At 51.9% G+C, this 25,621-nt stretch overlaps 1 protein-coding gene across 1 annotated transcript; it reads left to right on the plus strand.

Moving 5' to 3' along the window:
* The first annotated feature begins 22,716 nt into the window (after positions 1-22,716).
* Positions 22,717-24,120, plus strand: LOC126028233 (interferon-inducible GTPase 5). Its single transcript, XM_049787282.1, has one exon. The coding sequence runs from the start codon at positions 22,717-22,719 to the stop codon at positions 24,118-24,120; it is 1,404 nt and encodes a 467-aa protein (XP_049643239.1).
* The last annotated feature ends 1,501 nt before the right edge of the window (positions 24,121-25,621 follow it).

Here is a 25,621-nt window from a genome sequence, read left to right on the forward strand (position 1 = left end):
GGCAAACACCCTACTGCTGTGCTATCAGTTGGCTCTGTTTTTTCTTATCTTTTATCTCTCACTTTTTTTGTTTGTTTTGGGGCAACACCGGCTTACTCTAGATAGATCTAGATAGATCTGTGACCTGGGATCATTCCTGGAAGGGCTCAGGGAATCAGATAGAGAGCTGGGAATTGAACCCAGGTCAGCCATTTGCAAGGCAAGCTTTCTCCCCTCTGTACTATGGCTCCAACCTAGGGACTATTTATTTTAATTTATTTCATTTTATTTTATTAGTATATATATATATATATATATATATATATATATTTTTTTTTTTTTTTGGCCACACCTGGTGGCACTCAGGGGCTATTTCTGGTTCTGTGCCTAGAAATCTCTCCTGGGAAGCTGGGGATCGAACCTGGGTAGGCTAGATGCAAGGCAAATACCCTTACCCATATGTTATCACTCCAGCCCCGAGACTATTTCTTTTCAAATCACAACACTATGAGCAGCAGTAAGAAGCTTTGCAGCTGCCCATGAACCACCTACAATCATAATTCTTGGAATCTGCTATTCCATCAGTGCCAATGTTTCAATAGAAAACCACATTCAAATGATTCACGGCTTTGTTTTGACTCAGGGAAAATATGTGTAAGCCACTTCCTCTTCCATGTTTCAGATCTCTATGAAACACCCAAAACTAAAGAGGTGGTAAAAAAAAAAATACCTAGAAATCTAAAATAACTGGGCTCTAGGGCTGGAAGATAGGACAGAGCATAAGACACTTACTTGCCTTGCATGTCACCCACCCCAGCTCACCCTGACATGGCCTTTATCAAACCTGGGAATGAAAAACACACACACACAAAAAAAATTCACTTTACGGGCTGGAGAGATAACACAGTGGTAGGGCATTTGCCAATTCAGGTGAGATGGTGGTTCGAATCCCAGCATCCCATATTGTCCCCTACTCCTGCCAGGAGTGATTTCATAGCACAGAGCCAGGAGTAATCCCTGAGCACCGCCGGATGTGATCCCCCAAATGAAGTTCACTTTTAGGGCCAAAGAGATAGTACAGTGGGGAGGGCGCTTGCCTTGCATGTGGCTGACTTGAGTTTGGTCTCCTGCACCCCATATGGCCCCCTGAGTACAGAGCCAAGAATAACTTCAGAATAACTCCAAGAATAACATCGTTGGGTGTGGCTCCCCCTAAAAGGTCACTTTTCTCCCTCTTTCCCTCAGCTTTTTTTTGGGGGGTTGTTGATTACTGGGGTGTGCTGGTAATGGCAAGGGGTTGCTCATTTATTTCCAGTGCTCAGGCAGCACATTTTGGTTGTTGTACTCATGAGGGCTCATGCCATTTTATTTTTGTTTTGACTTTGGGCCTTACCCAATGGTGCTCAGGATTTACTCCTGGCTCTGCACTCAGGAATCACTCCTGACGGTGCTCTGGGATGCTGGGGAACTGAACCTATTAGACGCGTGCAAGGCAACACCCTCCCCACTGTATTCTCTCTCCAGCCCCCTTTTTTTCTAGTCCCCTTTTTAATTGTTTTAGAAATGTAGAGCTGGAGCAATAACACAGTGGGTAGGGCATTTGCCTTGCATGCAGCCTATCCAGGACCGACCCGGGTTCGATCTCCAGCATCCCATATGCTCACCTGAGACTGCCAGGAGTGATTTCTGAGTGCAGAGCCAGGAATAACCCCTGAGCACAGCCGGGTGTGGCTCAAAAACAAAAACAAAATTAAAAGAAATTTAGGTGGCTGGTGTTTGTGTGTGCATGTGCCCTGGTTGCAATGTCTAGACACTTGACTGTGGTGCCCCGAAACTGCACCTAGCAGTGGGGTGTTTTCTGGGAACTGACTCAGGAGAGAGGCAGGTAGTACCCTTGAGCCTCTCCCGGGAGCCTCTGACCCTGGCTGGGGGCCGGGCCTGCAGAACAAGCCCCGACCTACTGGAGTACACTCCAGTAACACAAGCCTGAGAACCCAGGCCCCAAAGTTTGCTCAGGACCCTCAGTGGTCGCAGGAGGCAAGTCTGTGGCTCAGCTCTGTGCAAGGGATGGCAGGTGGTGGGGAGTTTGTGGGGCAGGGGGCCCTAGAGAGGGGGCACAGGGTGACTCCACTTTCTCTCTCCAGAGACAGAGACTGAGGCCCAGCCCAATGGCAACCAATGTCACTACTGCCACGGTAGCCTGGAGGCCCCCTGTGACTCCCTCTCTGTCCTGAACTGCTCAGGGAGGGAGACTTCCTGTGTTGGTTTTCCAGGGAGCTGGCATGAAGGTAAGACACCCCCCCCCACTACCTCCCAGTTTGCCAGGACGCTGGCCCAGGACTCTATTGCACAGAGCAAATAGTGGTTCTATACAACTTTATGTTTTATGTTAATGTTCTAATTTATGCTTCTCTTTATGTTTATGTTCTCATGTGTTTATTTATTTATTTATTTATTTAGGCAACACCCAGAGGCACTCAGGGTCTGGGGGGACCATATGGGTGCTGGGGATCCAACCCAGTTCTGCCCCAAATCAGCAGTGTGCAAGGCAAATGTCCTACTGCTATGCTATCCTTCAGGCTCTGTTCTCATTTCTTTATGAGCATGCCCGGCAGTGCTCAGAGCTGTCTCCAAGCCCTGTATTCAGGGATCACTCCTGGCGGGGGCTCAGGGACCCATAGCGGGTGCTGGGGATTGAACCTGGGCTGGCTGCATGCAAAGGAGGTGCCTTTACTCATTGTCTTATTGCTTCTGCACCCAGCTTGGAGTTTCTAAGAACTGGGGGGAAACCATGAGCAGACCTAGGTCTTGAACCTGCTCTGGGTCAGCCACGGGTGTAGGGCGCTGAGTGTCTGGGCTCCTATTTCAGCTTGGGCCATGAGGGGTTGGGAGGGGAATAGTGGAAAGGACCCCATGTGGATGAGGCCTCTTGGCTCAGCACAAAGGCAAAATTCTCTCTGAAGAAAAGACCCTGTGGACTCCCCCTAGACCCACATCCACCCAAGTTAAGTGCATGCTCTCTGAGGAGCAAAGAAATTCTCCAGGAAAGGGGTCTCGAAGTGTCAGAGGTAGAAACAGGAGTACTTGGGGGGAGCCCCATAGATGGGTGAGATGAGGGCAGATGGCACCTCAAATGGGAGGAGTCCAGGTGGAAGGGAACTGGTAGGAGGAGCTCCAGGTGGGAGGACTCCTAGTGGGAAGAGTCCCTGGAGGGGGGGGGCCTCATGTGCTGTCAGGATCAGCGACCCAACTGAAATAGCAGCTAGCCCTGTTGCTGTGCCAGGCATCATAAAGTCAGATTCCTCCAAAGGTGTGACCCAAGCTTGGGAGGAGACTTGAAAATGAACCTGTCGCCCCATGCTGGAGGCCTTCTCCCTAGCCTGGGGAGTGCTGGGAGGCTTGGCAGGCCCCCAGCCGTCCTCCTCTTTCTCTCCTGGACTCCAGGCCCTCCCTGGGTGCTGGCCCAGATGGCCAGAAGTGGATTCAGGTGGATTCTTAGCGATCCTCAGGCTTCCCCCCTCCCTCCGTACTCCAGTGGGGAGGTGCATGGGGAGGAGGGTAGGCAGATATCTGGCTTCCGGTTTCCCCTTTGATTCTGGAGACCAGCTCTTGCCAGGTATGGGGTTTGGGGAGAAAAAAAAAAAAAAAAGAACCTGTCAAGAGAGCCAGGACAGATAGAAGCTAAATAGAAGCTGAGGAAGACAGACATAAGGGTGGGGCCTCCCTATTCCATTCCCCTGCCCCTGTTTCTGCAGGGGGTCCTCAAATCCTGATGGGCTGTGGGACACCAGAGATTTGCGAGCAGCAAGCCATGGCCGCCCTGGAGACGTCTGGATTTCAGATCACCTCTAAGGTCGAGTGTCGCCCCACAGTTCACTCCATCCACCCAGGTGCTTTGGATGTTTTTTTGTTTTTTTCTGTTTTTGGTTGGGGGGAAAGTTTGGTTCATGCCCAGCTGTACCCATGCCTTCCTTCTGGCTCTGTACCCAGGGATACTCCAGGCCTGCCTCGGAGGAACTATATATGATGCCAGGGATCCAACTGGGTTGACTGTGTGTAAAGCAAGTGTCTAACTCCACCCCACTCCACCCCCTGCATAGCACTTTCTTTCTGGTTGGGTGCTTTGAACCCCAACTTCCTGAGACCCTACATGCCCTTCCCAACACTGTGTCTCCAGGGCACCCTCTCCTCCAGCTCAATGCTCTCTGGGAACACAAACACACACACACACACACACACACACACACACACACACACACACATCCCACCAGACACATTTCCTATTGTGCATAATTATCTCCCCTTATATCCCAGCACCCCAAAAGCTAGCTACAGAGGAGCGCAGCTTTCTAAACACGAACTTCCTATTATTTAAGTGAGATCAGAAATGGGCCTGGGATTTCAATAAGAAATCTGAGTTCCTTTTCTTCACTTCCTCGCTTGTGAAAGCAAACAGATTTGCCAACAGTCCTCTCTCACTCGGCTTCACAAAGAACACGGACAATCATTTTTTATCTGGCAGGAAAGAGAAATGCTGATTGAGAGCGCCATTTACTGGGCCGACAGCTTTTGAAGCCAGCCGGCTGAGTCGAATTATAGGCATTTTCGGAGTGAGAAACTCACCTTTTCACCCCGAGAGAGCCTTGTCCCCTCATGGAAGGAGAGTGGGATAGGAAAAGGGGTGGAAGAGAAGGGGATGGGGTGTGTTTGCAGGCAGCAGGAGGCTTTTTTCCTCCCCTAGAGACCCCATAACAAGTTCTTAACTGGGCTGAGGATCTGGTTGGCTAATCTGCATTCTGCCCTCTGTGCTTCTCATTATAAGCTGTTTGGGACTTTATAGCTCAGTTTAGCTAGTGGATTAAATAAATGACCACCATATTGAAAAATAATGTGGCCAGGAAGCTAAAAAAATAAAGTACAATAGAGGGGCCAAAGTGATAGCACAGTGGGCAGGGCTTTGCCTTCTATGTGGCTGATCCAGGTTTGATCCTGATCCTGGCATCCCATATAGCCATTGAGCTTGCCCTAGAGTAATTTCTTTTTTGGGGGTGGGGTGGGGGTGGGGGTTGGGTCACACCAGCGGTGGCGGCAGTGTTCAGGGTTTACTACTGGCTCAGCACTCAGAAATCGCTCCTGGACCATACGGGATGGCAGGAGTCGAACTGGGGTCTATCCAGGTTGAGCACATGCAAGGCAAATGCCCTACCATTGTGCTATTGCTCTGGCCCTTCTAGAGTAATTTCTGAGTGCTGAGACAGAAGAAAGTCCTGAGACTAGTTGGATGTGGCCTACAGAAAACAAAACAAAACCAATTTACAATATGAAAAAATTTCAATAAAGGGAATCAGAGATAGTTGTTTTTTGTTTTTTTTTTTTTGTTTGTTTGTTTGTTTGGTTTTTGGGTCAAACTTGGCGGCACTCAGGGGTTCCTCCTGGCTCTGCCCTCAGAAATTTCTCCTGGCAGGCTCCGGGGACCAAATGGGATGCCGGGATTTGAACCACTGTTTGTCTTGGGTTGGCTACGTGCAAAGCAAACGCCCTACCACTGTACTATCTCTCTGGTCCCGAGATAGTATGGTTGAAGGTACTAGCCTTGAATGCAGTCAACCTGGGTTCATTCCCTGGCACTGCAATAGGAAATAAAGTCAGGAATAACCTCTGGGGGGAGGGAGGGGAAAAAAGGCAATAACCTCTGGACATGGCTTACTCTTCCCTCCCCTCAGAAATTACAGTACAGGAGGGAAAAGCACCAAAAGAAAACTGTTAACAACAGTTGCAACCTCTTTGGACAGATAGTCCTGTAGGAAACCCCCCCCCAGTTGTTGGGGACACACATGGACTGAGTCACTTGCCCACCACCAACATAAAGAAGCATAAAGAAACCAGATGTGCCCAAACATTTGTGTTTCTTTTTGTTTGTTTGTTTGTTTTTTGTTTTGTTTTGGTTTGGTTTGGTTTTTGGGGCCACACCCATTTGATGCTCAGGGGTTACTCCTGGCTAAGCGCTCAGAAATTGCCCCTGGCTAGGGGGGACCATATGGGACGCCGGGGGATCGAACCGAGATCCTTCCTTGGCTAGTGCTTGCAAGGCAGATACCTTACCTCTAGCGCCACCTCACTGACCCCAACATTTGTGTTTCTTACACATCTGCCTCCACAGGGCTGAAAGTGGCCAAACCTTCTTGGGTGCAGACACAGAAATGGCACACAGACCGACATAAACACAGATGTGCTTGTGTCCACACAAGTTCTCTCTCTCTCTCTCTCTCTCTCTCTCTCTCTCTCTCTCTCTCTCTCTCTCTCTCTCTCTCTCTCTCTCTCTGTCGGGCCACACCCACCAGAATCGCTCAGAGGTTACTCCTGGCTCTGCATTCAAAAATCACCCATGACTGGCTGGGATGCCAGGGATCAAACCCAGGTTGGCTGCATGCAAGGCAAATGCCCTATCCATTTTGCTATTGCTCAGACCCCTCTATCTCTTTATTTATTTATTTATTTATTTATTTATTTATTTATTTATTTTTTGTGGGGAGGGGGGGCCTGTCAGTACTCAGGGCTTACTCCTGGCTTAGTGTTCAGGAATTCCTGGTAGGGTTGGGTTGATCTGGGTTGGCTGCATACAAGCTCTCCCCGCTGTGTTATTGCTCCAGCCCCATATGCTCTCTTCACCTGGATATGTGGAGATCTTCCAGTTCTCAGAGGGAGGCAGGGAGAAGCACGTAGAAATGCCCCTGCTCTTACAGAATGCACCAGGTTCAACACAGACATATGCAATCATGTGTGCAAATCAAGAAATGAGGGTGGGGAGGCTTCCACACAGCCTGTCTGTGAGGAGATGGTACACAGTCCTGGTGCACCTTGACCCTTATACAGGGGCACTGCCAAGAGGTGCAGGCACATATGTACACACACAGACACAGGGACAAATGCCCTCACATGTGCAGGACACACCCTTGCACATGCGTGCACATACCAGCCATTCATCTTCTCTCTCCAGCCTCCCGCAAGACTGAGACATACCTGGAGGTAGATGCCATTGACGGCAAGGCAATTGATGAGACAGTCAAGGGAAAGGATGTGACCACCACTGCAATACCTAGTACCTATAGCAATGGGGCCCACGGCAAAACTGGGATCCACCACATAACTAAGACCAATGGCACAACAAAGGCCCATGGCACAAGAGAGGCCCGTGGCACAACTGGGATCCACCAAACAACTAAGACCAATGGCACAACAAAGGCCCGTGGCACAACTGGGACCCACCAAACAACTAAGACCAGTGGCACAACAAAGGCCCGTGGCACAACTGGGATCCAACAAACAACTAAGACCAGTGGCACAACAAAGGCCCGTGGCACAACTGGGATCCAACAAACAACTAAGACCAATGGCACAACAAAGGCCCGTGGCACAACTGGGACCCACCAAACAACTAAGACCAATGGCACAACAAAGGCCCGTGGCACAACTGGGACTCACCAAACAACTAAGACCAATGGCACAACAAAGGCCCGTGGCACAACTGGGATCCAACAAACAACTAAGACCAATGGCACAACAAAGGCCCGTGGCACAACTGGGACCCACCCCAAAACTGGGACCCACCCCACAACTGGGACCCACCCCACAACTGGGACCCACCACACAAATGGGAACCACCACACAACTAAGAGCCCTACCATACTCCAGAGCAGCAGTGTGCTGAAGAACACCATGTGTTTCAACTGCTTGGACCCCAACAACTGTCAGACTTCGCCCTGTCCACTGGACAAGGATTACCGCTGCCTTCAGGTGGCTGGTGTAGGTGAGTGGCCCCGGGACATGATGCCCAGACCTTTCCACTTCTGCCTCCTGGGGACTGAGGCTGGCATGGGCTGGTGGCAGGGGAACTGAGACGCAGCCACACTGGCTGTAATGCCAGTGGCTGCAGCACATATTGGCTTATGGTCCAGTGGCTGGGTCAGTCCCAAAGAACCAGTTCCGCTGGAGACCTGAGTCTCACACCATAGACAAAGAAAACAAAATGGTAGCAGCTATTGTTTTTTTTTTCTTCTTTTTTTTTTGGGGGGGGGGAGGGGGTCACACCAGCAGTGCTCAGGGGTTACTCCTGGCTTTGTGCTCAGAAATCATGCCTGGCAGGCTCGGGGGACCATATGGGATGCCGGGATCAAACCACCATCCTTCTGCATGCAAGGAAAACGCACTACCTCCATGCCATCTTTCTGGCCCCTCTTTTTCCTTTTTTTTTTTTTTTTGTTGGGGGGAGCACACCAAGAAAGAGAAAGCCAGCAAAAAATTGTGGGAGCCATAGTGATACTACAGTAGGAAGGGTTCTTATCTTGCACATGGTTGACCCAAGTTTAATCCCCAGCACCCTATAGTCCCTCCAAGCCCCACTAAGAGTGATCCCTGAGCCAGGAGAAAGCTCTGAATACTGCCTCGTGTGACCCCCAAAACAAAACAAAAAAGTAAAAGAAACAAAAAATATGTTCTCTATGGGGCTGGGAAGGTGGCGCTAGAGGTAAGGTGTCTGCCTTGCAAGCGCTAGCCAAGGAAGGACCGCGGTTCGATCCCCTGGCGTCCCATATGGTCCCCCCAAGCCAGGGGCGATTTCTGAGCACATATCCAGGAGTAACCCCTGAGTGTCAAACGGTGTGGCCCAAAAACAAACAAACAAAAAAATGTTCTCTGTATTGTTGAAGTGTTTTTTTGTTTGTTTTGTTTTGGCCACACCCAGTAGTGCTCAGGGGTTATTCCTGGCTCTGCATTCAGGGATCACTTCTGGCAGGTTTGGAGGACCATATGTGATGTCAGGGGTGGATTGACTCTTGCAAGCACCCTACCCACTGTACTATTTTTCTGGCCTCTGAAAAGGCCATTTTTTAAAAACATTTTTTAAAAACATATTATTATTGTTTTTGAACCACATTCGGTGACACTCAGGGATTACTTCTGGCAATGTGCTCAGAAATTGCTCCTGGCTTGGGGGACCTATATATGACACGCTGGGGGATCAAACCATGGTCAATTCTAGGTTAGCCCATGCAAGGCAAATGCCTTACTGCTTGTGCCACTGCTCCAGCTTCTAAAAACATATTGTTGACACAAATTCATTATTAGTTATGTGGTTTGTAAGTTTTTTCTCCAAATATCTGGGTTTTGTTTTGAAGTGGTGAGGTCATGGTGGGAGGGAGGGAGTATCTCCAGCCATCTGAGTGGGGCCTTCCAGAGCTCCTCCAAGTCTGCCCCACAAGAAACTGGAACTTTCTTCTGTAAAGGGGAAGAAGGATTCCAACAATGCATACAGGAATGAAGACTGTCCCAAACTGTGTGGGCATTTCTGGGGTCCTGGAGAAGTTCTGGCTCCATTCATGAAGTGCCATGACAGGTTGGACATCAGGTAACAGAACCTTTCCTGATGAGTGGACAAAGAAACGGTGGTATATTTACACAAGGGAATACTATGCAGCTGTCAGGAAAAATGAAGTCATGATGGATATTATGCTGAGAGTATTATGCTGAGCGAAATGAGCCAGTGGGAAAGGATAGATACAGAATAATCACACTCATTTGAGGGATATATTTTAAAAACAGATAGTATGGTAATAATATATCCAGAGATAATAGATAGAAGCGAGGGCCAGGATGACTGGTCCATGGTGGGAAGCTTGTCACAAGAAGTGGAGGGAGTGCAGTGAGGGCAGAGAAGGGACCACTAAGATCATGATAGTTGGAAATGATCACTCTGGACAAGAACTGGGTGCTGAAAGGAGATAAAGCGATATGCATGATACCACTTCAGTAACAAGGTTGTTGATCACAGTGTCTAAAAGGGAAAAAAAGGAAGACAGAGAGAAGGGGGTGGGGAATGTCTGTCATAGAGCTGGCAGAAGGGAGGGCGGGGGAGAAATTGGGCACATTGGTGGCAGGAAATGTGCCCTGGTGAAGGAATGAATACTGGACATTGTATGACTGAAAGTCAGTCATAAACAACTTTGTAATTGTATCTCATGGGATTCAATTAAGAAATGTAGGGCCCGGAGAGATAGCACAGCGGCATTTGCCTTGCAAGCAGCCGATCCAGGACCTAAGGTAGTTGGTTCGAATCCCGGTGTCCCATAGGGTCCCCCGTGCCTGCCAGGAGCTATTTCTGAGCAGACAGCCAGGAGTAACCCCTGAGCACCGCCGGGTGTGGCCCAAAAACCAACCCCCCCCCCAAAAAAAAAGAAATGTATTAAAGGGGCCGGAGAGATAGCATGGAGTTAGGGCGTTTGCCTTTCATGTAAAAGGACGGTGGTTCGAATCCCAGCATCCCATATAGTCCCCCCGAGCCTGTCAGGGGCGATTTCTGAGCGTAGAGCCAGGAGTAACCCCTGAGTGCTGCTAGGTGTGACCCAAAACTAAAAAAAAAAAATTAAAAAAAAGAAATATATAAAAAAAAGGGGGGGGGCGGAGAGATAGCATGGTGGTAAGGCATTTGCCTTGCAAGCAGAAGGTCGGTGGTTCGAATCCTGGCATCCCATATGGTTCCCTGAGCCTGCCAGGAGTGATTTCTGAGCGTAGAGCCATGAGGAACCCCTGAGCACTGCCGGGTGTGACCCCCCCCCCCAAAAAAAAAGAACATGTTTCTAGCAGAAGGTAGGCCAAAGGCCAGGAAAACTTTATTTTTCTTTTGGTAATTTGGGGCACACCCCATTACTTTGGGGTGACTCTCAGCTCTGTGTTTGGGCATCATTTCTGGTGGGACTCGGGGCACTATACACTGCTGGGGATCAAGAGGAGTTTTTCAGGGATGCCCAGAGTTTACTCCAGGCCCCCCCATGGCGCAGGAGATTGAGCCTAGCTTGGCCACATGCAAGGTCACACCTTCTCCACTGTTCTGTTTTTTGAGTTTTTTTGAGGGGCGGTCACATCCAGTGGTGCTTAAACTTGATACAGGCTTGGCTCTGTACTTCGAATTCACTCCTGATGGGCTTGAGGGAACCATATGGGATGCCAAGGATCGAACCTGGGTTGGCTGCTTGCAAAGCAAATGCCCTCTCTGCAGTGCAATGGCTCTGGCCCCTTAAAAGGCCATTTTGAACCTTGTGATCAGATCAATAGTGATGGGATCCCAGCCTAAGGGAAATCAAGAGGGATCTGGAAGCTCTGGTTCCTTTTTTTGGGGGGGGATGGGGGGCACTACCTGGTGGTGTTGGTGCTCAGGGCTTACTCCTGGCTCTGAGCTCCTGGAGGGGCTCAGGGGACCATACTGGGTGCCAGGAATCGAACCTCGGTCTGGCACATGCAAGGCAAGCACTTTCCCCACTATACTCTCGCTCTGGCCCAGTGATGGCCTTTCTCCAGTTTGCTTTCTTCATCTTCACAGCCTCCATGCACAGCAGCATCTCCCCTACTTCGTTTAGAAAGGGTTTCTGTGTGGCAGCTGAGGATTGCCGCTTCAGTAACGAAATCGTTTCCTTCACCTTCCGCAACGGCTCTGGTTTCTGGGGCAACATCACCTGCTGCCAAGGCCACTGCCCGGCCCCTCCTCCTCTCAGTAAGCTGCCCACAAGGCTGCCTGATGGGTGTGCCGGCTGGTGCTGGGTGACTTGGGTGGGGGCGTTAGGCCTCACTGGCCCCAGCTCAGTGGGAAATGCCACTGTGTCAAACTGTGCTCAGGGACCCGCTGATCCCCTCTCCTATAGAGAAGTTGCCGGTCTCAGATCGCCAGAGCAAGTTCCTGTGTCCTGTATGTGCTGAGGACATCCCAGGACCCTGCAAGTCTTCCTTATATATGCAGTGTCCCAGCAAGGAGACCAGCTGTGTCCAATTGGACATAGGGCAAGGTATGTGAATGTCCATGTGTGTGAATGCATGTAGTGCGTATGTCCATGTTCATATGTTCGACTGCATTGTGTGTGTCCATGATGCACATGTGTCCACCTAAGCGTGCATGCATAAATATGCATTTGTCCATGTATGCATGAATGTCCATGTTTCTCCTTGTATATACACATGTGTTTCTGTGTACATGTATGCACGAATACATACATGTCCATGGATGCATTGTTGTGCATACGAAGCTGTGTGTTTGCATGTACACACGCGCTTGTTCATGTATGCATGAGCATGGTTCGTTGGAACTGGGGCCTGAGTCTATTGCTGAGTCTTCGGGGTACAGAAAAGAGAGAGGCTTCCTTTGCTGACCCCCCCCCCCACAGCCACTCCTCTTCTGCCAAAGAGGTTGAGAGAGCCACCTGCCAGAATTTGGGAGGATAGAGAGTTCTGTGCAAGGTGACTGAGGCAAAGTCACAGAGCAGGACTCTGTGGGCTGGGGAGGACTACAAGTGGCAGATGGAATACATGCCTTACTCGGGGGAGGTCCTGAGACTGACCCCGGTGAGTCCCCCAAGTCCTCCCCACACTGCAACACCAGGCCAGGTACCCAATTGCAAGGAGGGTTCCCTGAACAACATTGGGGTGACTAATCTCTGTGTGTATATGTCTGTAATATATGTATATATATAATATAAATATAAACATATATTTGGGAAGACAGAGAGATCCATACAGAATTGAGAAAATGTGGGTAAGGGATTAGAGAGTGTAACATGCAAGAAACTTGCTTTACATGCTGCCAGTCCAGATTTACTCCCCAGCGCCCCCGAGGGTCCCCGAGTCCCGCCAGGAGTGATTCCTGAGCACAGAGCTAGTAGTCAGCCCTGAGCACTGATGACCCAAAGAGAATCACAGTGGAAGGAGCCACACGGCGAGCAAGATCTTCACTCAAGGACCAGCACATTCCTGGGGCAGAGACTCGAAAGGCTTACCATCCCCTTCACACCCACCTCTGACCCCAGTGACCCCAATTTTGTTGCGGCCAAGTCCTTTCAGGAAACCTGGTGGAGGTGGCAACCCCAATGGCGGAGAGTCTTGGGGAGTCTGTAGTATTAGGTGGGAGAGTGGGACTGGGGCACACAGGGGCACCTCTCCATGTGGTCGTGGTCACTGCGCCTTTGCAGGTAGCCAGAACATCAGCATCAAAGGCTGTGGCACCCCTGACCTCTGCAGCATCTCCAAGATCTCAGATCTCATCCAGTTCGTTGCCTCCGGGCTGCCCCTCCCGCGTGTCCATTGCGATGACAGAAGCCGTGTGGTCATGGACAACAGCGGACACATAGGTGCCACCCCAGGCCTCCACCTGGCTTTACCTATGCTTCTGGTGGCACTGGGAACCACACTGTTCTGAAGAACCCTCCATGCAATGCAGGACCCCCTTCCTGTCCTATCCTCGCTCGGTAACTCCCTACCCTCACCCCATCATTACTAGAAGCTGCTGGAAGCTTCTGGTGAGAAAGCCAGGACAACCTCCTCCCTTAGACTATGTGCTTCCTCCCTCAGTCTAGATTGCCTTTCTTCCTCATGCCAGAGACATTCTCCTTCCCTTTGGGCACCCTGAAAAATATAAAGCCTCCTTCTTTTCACCCTTCTGCTGGGGGTGGGGGGACTTCCCCAATACCAAGCCATCCTTCTGTGTATGGAATAGCAACTCCTCCTTTAGCTGATCCCCCCCCCCACTACTTTCTGGTTTAATAAAGTCCTGGGTAGCCAAAGTGGACCACATGTACCACCCCCTTTTTGGACATCCAGAACAGCCATCCTAAACCCCCCCCCACCCTGTCTTAGACCCTCCCCTGGCTCTGTCCCCAGCTGTGGCTACATCAGAATGAATCCAATCCCATAACAAGCGGTGTGTTTTCTTTTTTCTGAAGGGATTTGAGAGTGTGGGGGGGGTTCTTTTCTCTCCTGTGGGGGTGTCTGAGACCTCGAGGGACCCACAGAGCTGAGATGTGTGGATTTGAGTGCTCCCTGGGGAGTGGAGCCTGGCCCAGAGGACCAGGAAACCTGCTCTCACAAACTGTTTTTGTGACGAGCACTCGAGCGTGTGTGTGTGTGTGTGTGTGTGTGTGTGTGTGTGTGTGTGTGTGTGTGTGTGTGTGTGTGTGAAAGAGAGACAGAGAGAGACAGAGAGAGACAGAGAGACAGAGAGAGACTATTACACAAATAATGGTAGAAAGCCCCTTCTCCTGAGACATAGCACAGCAGGAAGGGCATTTGCCTTGTATGAGACTGACCCAGGTTCGATCCCCGGCTTCCCTAAAGTCCCCCGAGCACTGCCAGGAGTAATTCCTGAATGCAGAGCCAGGAGTCACCTCTGAGCACTGTTGAATGTGGCCCACAAACAAACAAACAAACAAACAATAACAACAAATAAACAAGAAGGGCACTTGCCTGTAGGGCTTCTTGCCTTGGACAATTGATCTGGGTTCGATCCTTGACACTCGTATGGTCCCTTGAGCCCTACTAGAATTGCTCCCGGAGCACAGAGTCAGGAGTAAGCCCTCAAAATAACTGAGTGTCCCTGAGCCAAACATAAATTGTAAGAGTGAGTTTGGAGGGGCCGGGCGGTGGCGCTAAAGGTAAGGTGCCTGCCTTGCCAGCGCTGCCTTGGACGGACCGCGGTTCGATCCCCCGGTGTCCCATATGGTCCCCCAAGCCAGGAGCAACTTCTGAGCACATAGCCAGGAGTAACCCCTGAGCGTTACTGGGTGTGGCCCAAAAACCAAAAAAAAAAAAAAAAAAAAAAAAAAAGAGTGAGTTTGGAGGGCCGGGCGGTGGCGCTGGAGGTAAGGTGCCTGCCTTACCTGCGCTAGCCTAGGAGACGGACCGCGGTTCGATCCCCCGGCGTCCCATATGGTCCCCCAAGCCAGGAGCGACTTCTGAGCGTATAGCCAGGAGTAACCCCTGAGCGTTACCGGGTGTGGCCCCCCCCAAAAAAAAAAAAAAAAAGAGTGAGTTTGGAGCTGAAGAGAGAGCACAGGGGTTAGGGCACTTGCTTGGCACTCCTGTTTCCATCCCGGTGCCACCGGGTCCTCTGAGCATTGCCAGGTAGAATCCCTGGAACCCCCAGAGCACTCTGGCATGTGTGTGTGTGTGTGTGTGTGTGTGTGTGTGTGTGTGTGTGTGCTTGATGGTTCCCAGAGGTCCCAGACCTGAGTCGTCTGGCACTCACAGACTCTAGCACTGGAATGTCCATCCGAGAATCATTAGGAGTGAGTTCGGCCTCCTCAGCACCACTTAGGGAGCTTCTCTATGGTCTCCTCCAGCAAGAAAAAGTTTTCTCTGGCTGACTGCAGCAGCAAATAATCCCTTTAAAGAATGAAAAAGAGGGGTCAGAGCCATAACACAGCGGTAGGGCATTTGCCTTGCATGCAGATGACTTGGGACAGACCTGGGTTCAGTTCTCATTGTCCCATATGATCGCCATAGCTTGCCAGGAGCGATTTCTGAGCACAGAGCCAGGAGTAACCCCGAGCGCTGCCGGGTGTGGCCTAAAAACAGAAACAAAAGAACGGAAAGGACTGATGCCCTGGATTGATGCTGCATTGCTGGCTTGAAGTTGGTGTCATTCAAATAGCCAGCAAGTGGCCACAAGGGACCAGAAGTGACCTTCAGCTTAGAGCCAAAAACAACATTCGGGAGCCCGGGGCCAGGGCCTATAAAAGCAGAGCACAGGCCTAGCACATGGGAGGCCTGAGTCCCACTGTCAGGTCAGGCTTCTAGTCCCCTGAGTTTTGCAGGGGGTGGCCCCTATGAAAACAGGGCCTCCAGCGCCCAAAGAGATTGCTCAGTGAGCAGAAGCATAGCTTTTTTTTTTTTATATTTTATTTATTTATTTATTTATTATGGTTTATTCTTGTGTGTGTGTGTGTGTGTGTGTGTGTGTGTGTGTGGTTTTTTTTTTTTTTTTTTTTTTGGTTTTTGGGCCACACCCTGTGACGCTCAGGGGTTACTCCTGGCTATGCGCTCAGAAGTTGCTCCTGGCTTCTTGGGGGACCATATGGGACGCCGGGGGATCGAACCTCGGTCCGTCCTAGGCTAGCGCAGGCAAGGCAGGCACCTTACCTCCAGCGCCACCGCCCGGCCCCCATGTGTGTGGTTTTTGTGATGCTCAGGGGTTATTCCTGGCTCTGCACTCAGAAATCACTCTTGGCACGCTCAGGGGACAATATGGGATGCCAGGGGATCAAACCCAGATCTGTCCCTTGTCATCTGCATGCAAGGCAAATGCCCTATCACTGTGCTATTACTCTGACCCATATTTTTGGTTTTTGGGGGCCTACCCATCAGCTCTCAAGAGTTACTTCTAGCTCGCAGTCAGAAATCACTCCTGGCAGGCTTGAGGCACTATAGGGAATGCTGGGGATCAAGCCCACGTAGGCAGTGTGCAAGGCAAAAATGCCCTACCAGTTGTACTCTTGCTCCAATCCTGCATAAGTTTGTTTTTCTTTTTCTCTCTTTTTTTTTTGGGGGGGGGCCACACCTGGCTGTGCTCAGAGGTTATTCCTGGCTATCTGCTCAGAAATAGCTCCTGGCAGAAACAAGGAACCATACGGGACGCTGGGATTTGAACCAACCACCTTGGGCCCTGCATCGGCTGCTTGCAAGGCAAATACCGCTGTGCTATCTCTCCGGTCCAAGTTTGTTTTTCAAAGCAGGGTTTTGGGTTCTACCTGGTGGTGCTCAGTGGTTACTCCTGACTGTGCTCAGGAGCGACCCCTTAGCATGGCTTAAGAGACTGACTCTGTGGTGCTGGGATTTGAACCCTGGTTGATGGGATGCCAGGCCAGCACCTTACTTCCTGTCCTAGCTCTCTGGCTCTGGAGCATTTGCTTTGGGTTTGATCCCCAGAAATGAGCACAGTTGGGAGCAACTCCTGAGCACTGAAACAGAAGTAGCCCTTGAGCACTCCCCGGATCCCAAAAGCAAGCAAGCAAACAACAATAACAAAAAACAAAACAAAACAAAACAAAGAAAACAACCAAATAAACAAACAGGGAGGGGACCTGAGCCATAGTCCAGCAGGGGGCCAACTCAGGTTCAATCCCCGGCGACCCATATGTTCCTGAGCCTGCAAAGAGTAATTTCTGAGCTCAGAGCCTGGAGTCACCTGAGTGTGGCCCAAAAACAAGAACATAAAATAGGGGCCGGAGAGATAGCATGGAGGTAAAGCGTTTGCCTTTCATGCAGAAGGTCATTGGTTCGAATCCCATCACCCCATATGGTCCCCCGAACCTGCCAGGAACAATTTCTGAGCATGGAGCCAGGAGTAACCCCTGAGTGCTGCTGGGTGTGACCCCCCCCCAAAAAAAAAAACCCCAAAAAATAGAGGTCAGAGTGATAGCACAGAGGGAAGGGCATTTGCCTTGCACACATCCAACCTGGGCTAGATTCCCAGCATCCTATATGTTCCAGGAGTGATTCCTGAGTGCAGAGCCAGGAGTAATTCTTGAGCATCACTGGTTGTGGTCCCAAAACCAGCAAACAAAAGCCCAGCAAACCTCACAGAAGCAGCGGCAAGAAGACCGAAAATATGAGTCTTGAAAAGGGACCCACAGCCCCGGACTGGTACAAACCTTCCTTCCTGCCTTATGGTCCAGTGACCTTCACCCCAACCTGGCACCTGTGATTTGGTTCCACACCCATTTACATTGGGGGGGGGGGCTGAGGCTATGGAAGTGGGGACATATCAGGAGCAGGAACTAAACCAGCCAATGTGCCTAGCCACATCTCTAGTCCCAACTTTGCATTTTTCTTTGTTAGTTTTGGGGCCACACCTGGCTGGGCTCAGGAACTATTCCTGACTTTGTGTTTAAAGAGTGATCTCTGGGGGTTCTTGGAGGCTGCTGTGTTTCTGGTAACCAGAGTCAGCTGTTAACCCTATACTCTTGGGCACTCCTTGGCATTATTTGACTTTTATCTTTCCTCTTTGACTCACTCCTCTCTTCCTCCCCACCTAAAAACTCTTCTCCAGGAATTTGGGGCACTCCTTAAGAGTCTGGGGTTAGCAATCCCTTCCTGTTATTTTCCCCAACAGCCAGTTAGAGGTGAGTGCAACTACCGTACAGACAAAGTGTTGGTAGTAGGGCATAGCAGCAATGATCACACTAGAGTAGGGGTCTCAAACTCACGGCCCTCGGGCCGCAAACAGCCCTCCATACAACATTTTGTGGCCCTGCCCTAGAGGAATCCTTTTTTGTTTTGTTTTGTTTTAGTTATTTGGGTCACACCCTCCAATGTTTAAGGCTTACTACTGACTTTGCACTCAAGGATCACCCGACTTTGCCTCCTGCGGCCCCCAGTAAATTGAGTTTGAGACCCCTGCTAGAGTGTGCAGGATGGGGGGATAATTAATGATATTGAGGCTCCGTGCTCTCTCTCTTTTTTTTGGGGGGGAGGGCACATCCGGCAGTACTTGGGTTACTCCTGGCTCTGCACTCAGAAATCTCCCCTGGCAGTCTTGGAGACTATATGGGATGCCGGGGATTGAACCCAGGTCAGTCCAAGGTTGGCCATGTGCAAGACAAACACCCTACTACTGTGCTATAACTCTGGACCTGAGGCTCCATTCTTGGCAGCCTCCTTTGCTTCCTCAACAGCACCTCACAGCAATGCCCTGAGTCATCAGAGCCCTGCTTTGCCATGGCCCCGAGGTTCCCAACTTTGAGAACTCAGGCAGATATACTGAAGAGTTTGTAACTTCTTTTTTTGGGGGGGGGGGGAGGTTTGGGTCACATCTGGCAGCGCTCAGGGGTTACTCCTGGGTTTACATTCAGAAATTGCTCCTGGCAGGCTTGGGGGACCATATGGGATGCCGAGATTCAAACCACCGTCCTTCTGCATGCAAGGCAAATGCCCTAACTCCATGCTCTCTCTCCCCCACGTTTGTTTTTTCTTTTTTCTTTCTTTTTTTTTTTTTGCGAGTTTGTAACTTCTTTGTCATATTCCACAGTGCAGCTGGCAGCGAGCACACTCTTGTCTGGGGCAGACAACTGTGTCGTTCCCATATGTCTTGTACACGTCTAATACATTTTATGGATTTGGGGGGGGGGTTGGAGCCACTCTCAGCAGTGCTCAGGGCTTACTCTGGCTCTGTGCTCAGGGATCAGTGTTAGTGGTGCTCAGAGAAGATGTGGTCAGGGACTGAACCCATGTTGTTGACAGGCCAAGCAAAGGTCCTCACACCACCACCACCACACTGCTATTCCAGTCCCTATTTTTGTTTGTTTGAGACCACACCCAGTGGTGTTCAAGGGTTACTCCTGGCTCTGCACTCAGGAATCACTCCTAGCAGTCTCAGGGGCGATATGGGATGCTGGTGATCGAACTCAGGTCAGCCAAGTACAAGCCAAGTACAAGTACGTCCTCCCCACTGTGCTATTGCTTCTGCCCTGTTTGTTTTTATGCCAGACTTTTCTGTCAACACTAAAGCAATTGGGGGGAAAAAAAGTAAAAAACCAAAATTCTAAAATGGGTCTATGAAAGTACATTATTTTGACTTCATCTCTTTTATTTCTACCCAAACAGAATCTATTATCGTTTTATTTCTGCCAACATCAATTAGTAATTATTTAGATAACATTTGGTCCAAAGAAACTGTGAAAATGATCTCTCTCATACGTGGGATATAAAGAATCAAAACAAGGGTAACAAATACTCAAAGGCAAGATAAACTGAGAACTAGACTTCAGCTGGAAGCTCCCACAAGGAGGGGAGGGGAATTAAGATAGGGAAGGGCAATGGTGGGGGAAGTGATGCATGAAATCTTGTTATTGGAAACTCAGTGTCCGAAAGTCAGCATCTGGCCCACAGGTGTTCAGGAAGAGTGTGTTGAAGCTGTCATTTAGGGGTGCAGAGATGGGGAAAGTGAGTTTGTAAAGAAAGATAATCATGGGGTGGGAGATAGCGCAGCCAACTTGAGTTCGATCCCTGGCATCCCTTCTGGCTTCTGGTCCCTGTTGCGCCACCAGGAGCGATCCCTGAGCATAGAACCAGGAATAATGAAACCATTTATGTTGTTGTTGTTGTTTTTTGGGTCACACCCAGCAGCGCTCAGGGGTTACTCCTGGCTCTGTGCTCAAAAATCACTCCTGGCATGGGGGACCATATGGGATGCTGAGTTTTGAACCACTGTCCGTCCTGAATCGGCTTGTGCAAGGCAAACATCCTACCGCTGTGCTATCTCTGTGGCCCCAGAGCTGATCTCTTTCTTGGGGCTGCCCTACCTACCTACCTACGCACGCGAGACACACACACACACACACACACACACACACACACACACACACACAAACACAAATGTTTTCCAGAATAGAGGTCTAGCGCCCCCTGCTGTCATGGCAGGAAGCACTGCCCCCCCATCAGCTAAGTCATCTCCTGAGGTGAGTTGGTGAGCAGAGATGGCCACAGTCTCCCAGATGGGGAAGAATTTGGGGTAGACTGGACCCCCCCCACACACAAATACTAGGCTGTGGACTGAGAGAGTGGGTGAGGGGGGCTGGTAACCAGGGATGAGTCTTGAGTCAGTCTGTGGAATGTCTCTCTGGACCCCCCTGAACAGTAGAGGGTGGGGCACCCATGGGGCACCCATCCCAGGACCCACCCCCTGACATCACGCTCACATTATTGCACTGGGTCCTGCCGACCAATAAGCTGTGTGTGGCTGCCATAATGGATCTTAGCAACAGGGCCTGAGTGGGCTAAAAGGACCCCCCCCCCCCAGCGGGGACACTGAGGGGAGAGGGAGAGCCCACAGGGCAGGTAAGTCCCCAAGGTGGGGGCACACTCAAGTATAGCCTCCAGAACAGTCCTCTGAGCTGTGCCCCTGCCGCCATGGCTGAGATCCATTTGGGGGGGGGGGGCCCAGACTCCTGCCAAGGGTGCAAGGTTGGGGTCTTGAGCATCAAGCTGGTGGGAGCTCAAATCCCAACCACTACCCTTGTTTTGAAGGCCTGGGCATGAGTCCTGAAAGGTTCTGGGAATCCAGCAAGCATCTCAGTGAGAAAATACTTAGGAGAGTGAACAGGGAGGGGGACTGAATCTGTGGGGACCCCCCTGCTGGGCCCCAGGAAGGGAGGAGTGCAGCTTTGCCAGACCAGCCAGCTTTCCTCCAGCCAGCTAAACTCATAGACCTATGGGCACAAGTGGCCCTGAGCAATATTGGGGGCAAAGGGTCAGTCTCCAAGTGGCACACGGGCTCACAGAGGTCAGGGCCTGGCCATCAGTCACCCAGCTGAGACAGGGAGGAGAGTGGGGAGGGGGTTCAGAGGCAGAGCAGCATGCCTGGTGGGTGGAAGCCCTAGGGTTGATCCCCAGGACCACAGACAGCAAGAAAAATGAAGCAACACAAAACAGGGAGAGTGAAATTTGGTCCATGCAACTAATACAGGCTGAGCCAGGAACATCTATAACTATTTTTCTTTTTTTTGGGGGGGGGGGGGAATGCACACCCAGCAGTGCTCAGGGCTTACTCCTGGCTTGGTGCTCAGAATTCACTCTTGGTAGGGCATGCAGGGCTGGGGATCGAAAAGAGGACAACCACGTGCAAGGCAAGCACGTTACCTGCTATACTATCTCTCCAGCCCCTACATTTCTATTGCTGAGGTTTTCTTTTATTTTGGGGGCGGGAGGGTGTTGGTCATATTCAACGGTGCTCAGATTCTTACATGCAGAACTTTTGTTCTAGCCCTTAATCAACTTCAGCCCTGAGCTAGGCCCTCACTGACTCTCATTCCCAGTGGCCCTATGAGTGGTAGCTGAGTTAAGGCAGCTGGGTCAGTAAGAGTTAATGACAGAACCAGGATGGGAGCCCAAGCAGATAGGGTCTGAGGACATGGAATAGGGCCTGTGGGATAGGAGCAGGCCTGGTTGCAGAACTTTGGATTCAGGGACTAACAATTTTGGGGGTTGGCAGGGGGCTCAAATGGGAGAGGAAGGCCCAGCATGGGGGTGGCTCTGAGCTCCATCCTCAGGCCACTGACCCCTGCCAACAACCACCAGGTAGTCCTCGAACACTAACCCCACAAAGAAAGTGAGGCCCCCTCGGAACTTAGGACTCACAGATGTGGGTGGCCCTGGGTTCCAGTCCTGGAGCGTAAACATTGACAAAAACCATCAACAACATATTCAGGGGCTGGAACGATAGCACAGTGGTAGGGCGTTTGCTTTGCACATGACTGATCCAGGATGGGCCTGGGTTGAATTCCCGGCATCCCATATGGTCCCCTGAGCCTGTCAGACCCGAGTTACCCCTGAGCACCATCAGGTGTGGCCCAAAAACCAACAAAACAAAAACAAAACAGAAAACATTCAGTGTTAGCAGAGGGTAAAGCTAAGGCCTGAGTGCAGAGCCCTGGGTGACCCCTAAAATGAGTCCCATTCCTAGATTCCTCACCTAGGTTCCTCAGCACCTTGGGAAGAAAGTTGGCACCAGGAGAAGCAAAGCAGCCCAGAGAGGTGCTTGACTTGAGCCCAGGAGGACACACAGCAAACCTTGCCTGGGGGAGAGGGGGTTCCAAAGTCCCCTTCCCAGTATCCTAGTGTATCCCAGGTGTGAACAGAGAAACAACACAGGGGTTAAAGACTGACTGGCCGAGCTAGGTTCAAACCAACACCATCAGAGAAACCCAAACACAGAGTCAGGAGTGAGCACTTGAGCACTTTGAGCATATGTGGCTCAAAACAGCCCCCAAATGACCCTTAGATTAGGGGGAGGAGAGGACAAGGTTTCAGAGGGACTTTTTCCCCCCCATACCCCACTGCCTCCCTTCTCTCCCCTCCTCCTGCAGACGCTGAGCCCCGTATCTGGGGCCTCGCAATCACCCCCCACGGCCCTCTGAGCTTGGGGTGAGCATGGCTGAGGCCAAGCTGCCCACAACGGCTGGGGGGGAGGAGTCCACCATCCTTATGGCCAAGGAAGAGCTGGAGGCCCTGCGCAGCGCCTTCGAGGCGGGAGACCTCCCCCAGGCTGCCTCACGTCTTCGGGAGTTGCTGGCCTCCACAGAGACCACCCGCCTGGAGGTGGGGGTGACAGGCGAGTCAGGGGCCGGCAAGTCGTCACTCATCAACACCCTGCGTGGACTGGGGGCTGAGGACCCCGGTGCGGCGCTCACGGGCGTGGTGGAGACCACCATGCACCCTTCAGCCTACCCACACCCACGTTTCCCCGACGTGACCCTGTGGGACCTGCCCGGGGCTGGCACACCGGGCTGCTCGGCCGACAGGTACCTAAAGCAGGTGGATTTCGTACGCTACGACTTCTTCCTCCTGGTGTCCCCACGACGCTGCGGGGCCGTGGAGACACGCCTGGCGTCGGAGATCCTACGGCAGGGCAAGAAGTTCTACTTCGTACGTACCAAGGTGGACGAGGACCTGGCGGCCACTCGAAGCCAGCGGCCTTCGGGCTTCAGCGAGGCCCTGGTGCTGCAGGAGATCCGGGAGCACTGCACAGAGAGGCTGCGGGCGGCTGGTGTGTCTGAGCCACGCATCTTCCTCGTGTCCAACTTGTGTCCCTCGCACTATGACTTCCCGCTGCTCTTGTCCACTTGGGAGCGTGACCTGCCGGCCCACCGGCGCCATGCGGGTTTGCTGTCACTGCCTGACATCTCGCTCGAGGTCCTGCAAAGGAAGAAGGACCTGCTGCAGGAGCAGGTGCTCAAGACGGCACTGGTGTCGGGGGTAATCCAGGCCCTGCCTGTGCCTGGGCTGGCAGCGGCCTACGACGACGCGCTGCTCGTGCGCTCGCTGCGTGGCTACCACCGCAGCTTCGGCCTGGACGACGACTCGCTGGCCAAGCTGGCCGAGCAGGTGGGCAAGCAGGCGGGTGACCTGCGCTCGGTCATCCGCTCGCCGCTGGCCACCGAGGTCAACCCCGAGACGGTGCTGCGGCTGTATGCACGTTCATCCGACGGTGCCATGCGGGTGGCACGCGCCTTCGAGAGGGGCATCCCGGTGTTCGGCACGCTGGTGGCCGGCGGCATCAGTTTTGGCACCGTGTATGCCATGCTACAGGGCTGCCTCAATGAGATGGCCGAGGATGCCCAGCGGGTCCGCATCAAGGCCCTGGAGGAGGACGATGAGCCCCCCACGTCGTCCGAGGCCGGCCTGGAGGCAGGTGGCGACCCCAGCCTGGAGAAGCATGGCCCCAGGGAGGCAGGCAGCGACGATGCCCCCCTCTCCACCCGCAGGAAGCTGGGCCTGCTGCTCAAGTATATCCTGGAGAGCTGGAAGAAGCGGGAATTCTCCGAAGAGAAATAGGGCAATGTTGTCCATCAACCCCCCCATCCCTCTCCGCTGCCTCCCCACCACAGCCAAGCCTTAAACAAAAATGATTGAATGAACCAAACCGGGCCCATGCACGCAGTGAATGCCAGAGCTGGGGTGGGGTGCAGGGGGGAAGGCGGAGGGGAGGCCGCTGTGCCATCATCTCAGGCATGGTGAGTGAGGAGGCGGCGGTGGGGGGAGTTGGGGAGACTCTGAGTCTCAGAGGACTTGAAAGGTAGAACAGTGGGGAGGGCGTTTGCCCTGCACATGGCAGACCCAGGTTCAATCCCCCCCCCCCCCAGCCCCGCACACATAAGATTCCCTGAGCTGGGGCCAGAAAGATAGCACAGTGGTAGGGTTTTTGCCTTGCACGTGACCAACTCAGGACGGACCCAAGTTCGAATCCCAGCATCCCATATGGTCCCCCGAGCCTGCCAGGAGCGATTTCTGAGCACGGAGCCAGGAGTAACCCCTGAGAGCAGCCGAGTGTGACCCAAAAATCAACAAAAAAAGATTCTCTGAGCCTCTTCAGCTGTGAACCTTGAGCCCCACCAGGTGTGACCCCTGAACCTTGCCAAATACCAAACAAATGAAGATCTTAGATCGTCAGGAGTTGGTTCAAAGGGCTGGAGCAGTGGCCCTGGATTCTATCACTGGCACTGCCAAGGACCATCAACTATGGACAGGAGTGGGGGTGGGGGTGAGGGGTCTCAGGGCTGCTTGGTATTCGTCTCTCTGATCCCCACCCATGTAGTCAGGGGCACTTATGGGATGACAGGAAGCCCGACCTGGAGAGTGGGGTTGGGCCTACTAAGGGCCTCATTTGAGTTTGACTCTATCCCTCCCTCCCTGTGTCCCATGGGAAATCAAGGGCGGCCAATCGGTGCCCAGGATGAGCACAATGGCGCCTAGCAACTGGCTAAGCAGTCACCTAGTGGGTCTGGGTGAGTGATGATGGGTATGGGTGGCTGGGGATTAGGGCTTTCAGCTGGGGCTCTGGGCAGAAATGGGGGGAAGATGGGAGCGAGGGAGTGAAGAGGAAGGATGAGGGTTCGTGAGCACACAGGAGAGAGGAGGCAGGGGAGGGGTGCTTCTCCCCATCCACCTGTGTCCAGTTTGAAAGGTCTTTGGGATGGGGGAGGACAGGGGCGTCCCAAGTCAAATTCGCTGGCATTTGCATGCTGGAGTCTCTGATGTCAGGGTACAAGGCCGCTGTGTGGTGGGTTTCTGTGCAGGATATGGACATAAGCAGCACACAGGATGAGGAACCCCAAGATTCTCATCTCCCTTGCTGTTTGGGGGGTTCCCCTGACCTGACACCCCTTTCCTTCTCACTGAATGAATCACAGCAACTCATCACCCAGGTTACCTTCTACCTTCAGTTCAGATGAATCAGCAAAGGGTCAAGTTTCCAACTAGATGGAGTCAGGGAGCGTTCCCTCCCCACCCCCACCCCACCCCCGCCCAAGCCCTGCTGGTTGCCCACACTGGAATT

This window comes from Suncus etruscus, chromosome 14 (genome assembly GCF_024139225.1).
Source record: "Suncus etruscus isolate mSunEtr1 chromosome 14, mSunEtr1.pri.cur, whole genome shotgun sequence".
NCBI classification, from domain to species: domain Eukaryota; kingdom Metazoa; phylum Chordata; class Mammalia; order Eulipotyphla; family Soricidae; genus Suncus; species Suncus etruscus.

Bases quoted from the DNA above. Each gene is read 5' to 3' on its own strand.
- LOC126028233 (XM_049787282.1), top strand. From the start codon at position 22,717: ATGGCTGAGGCCAAGCTGCCCACAACGGCTGGGGGGGAGGAGTCCACC.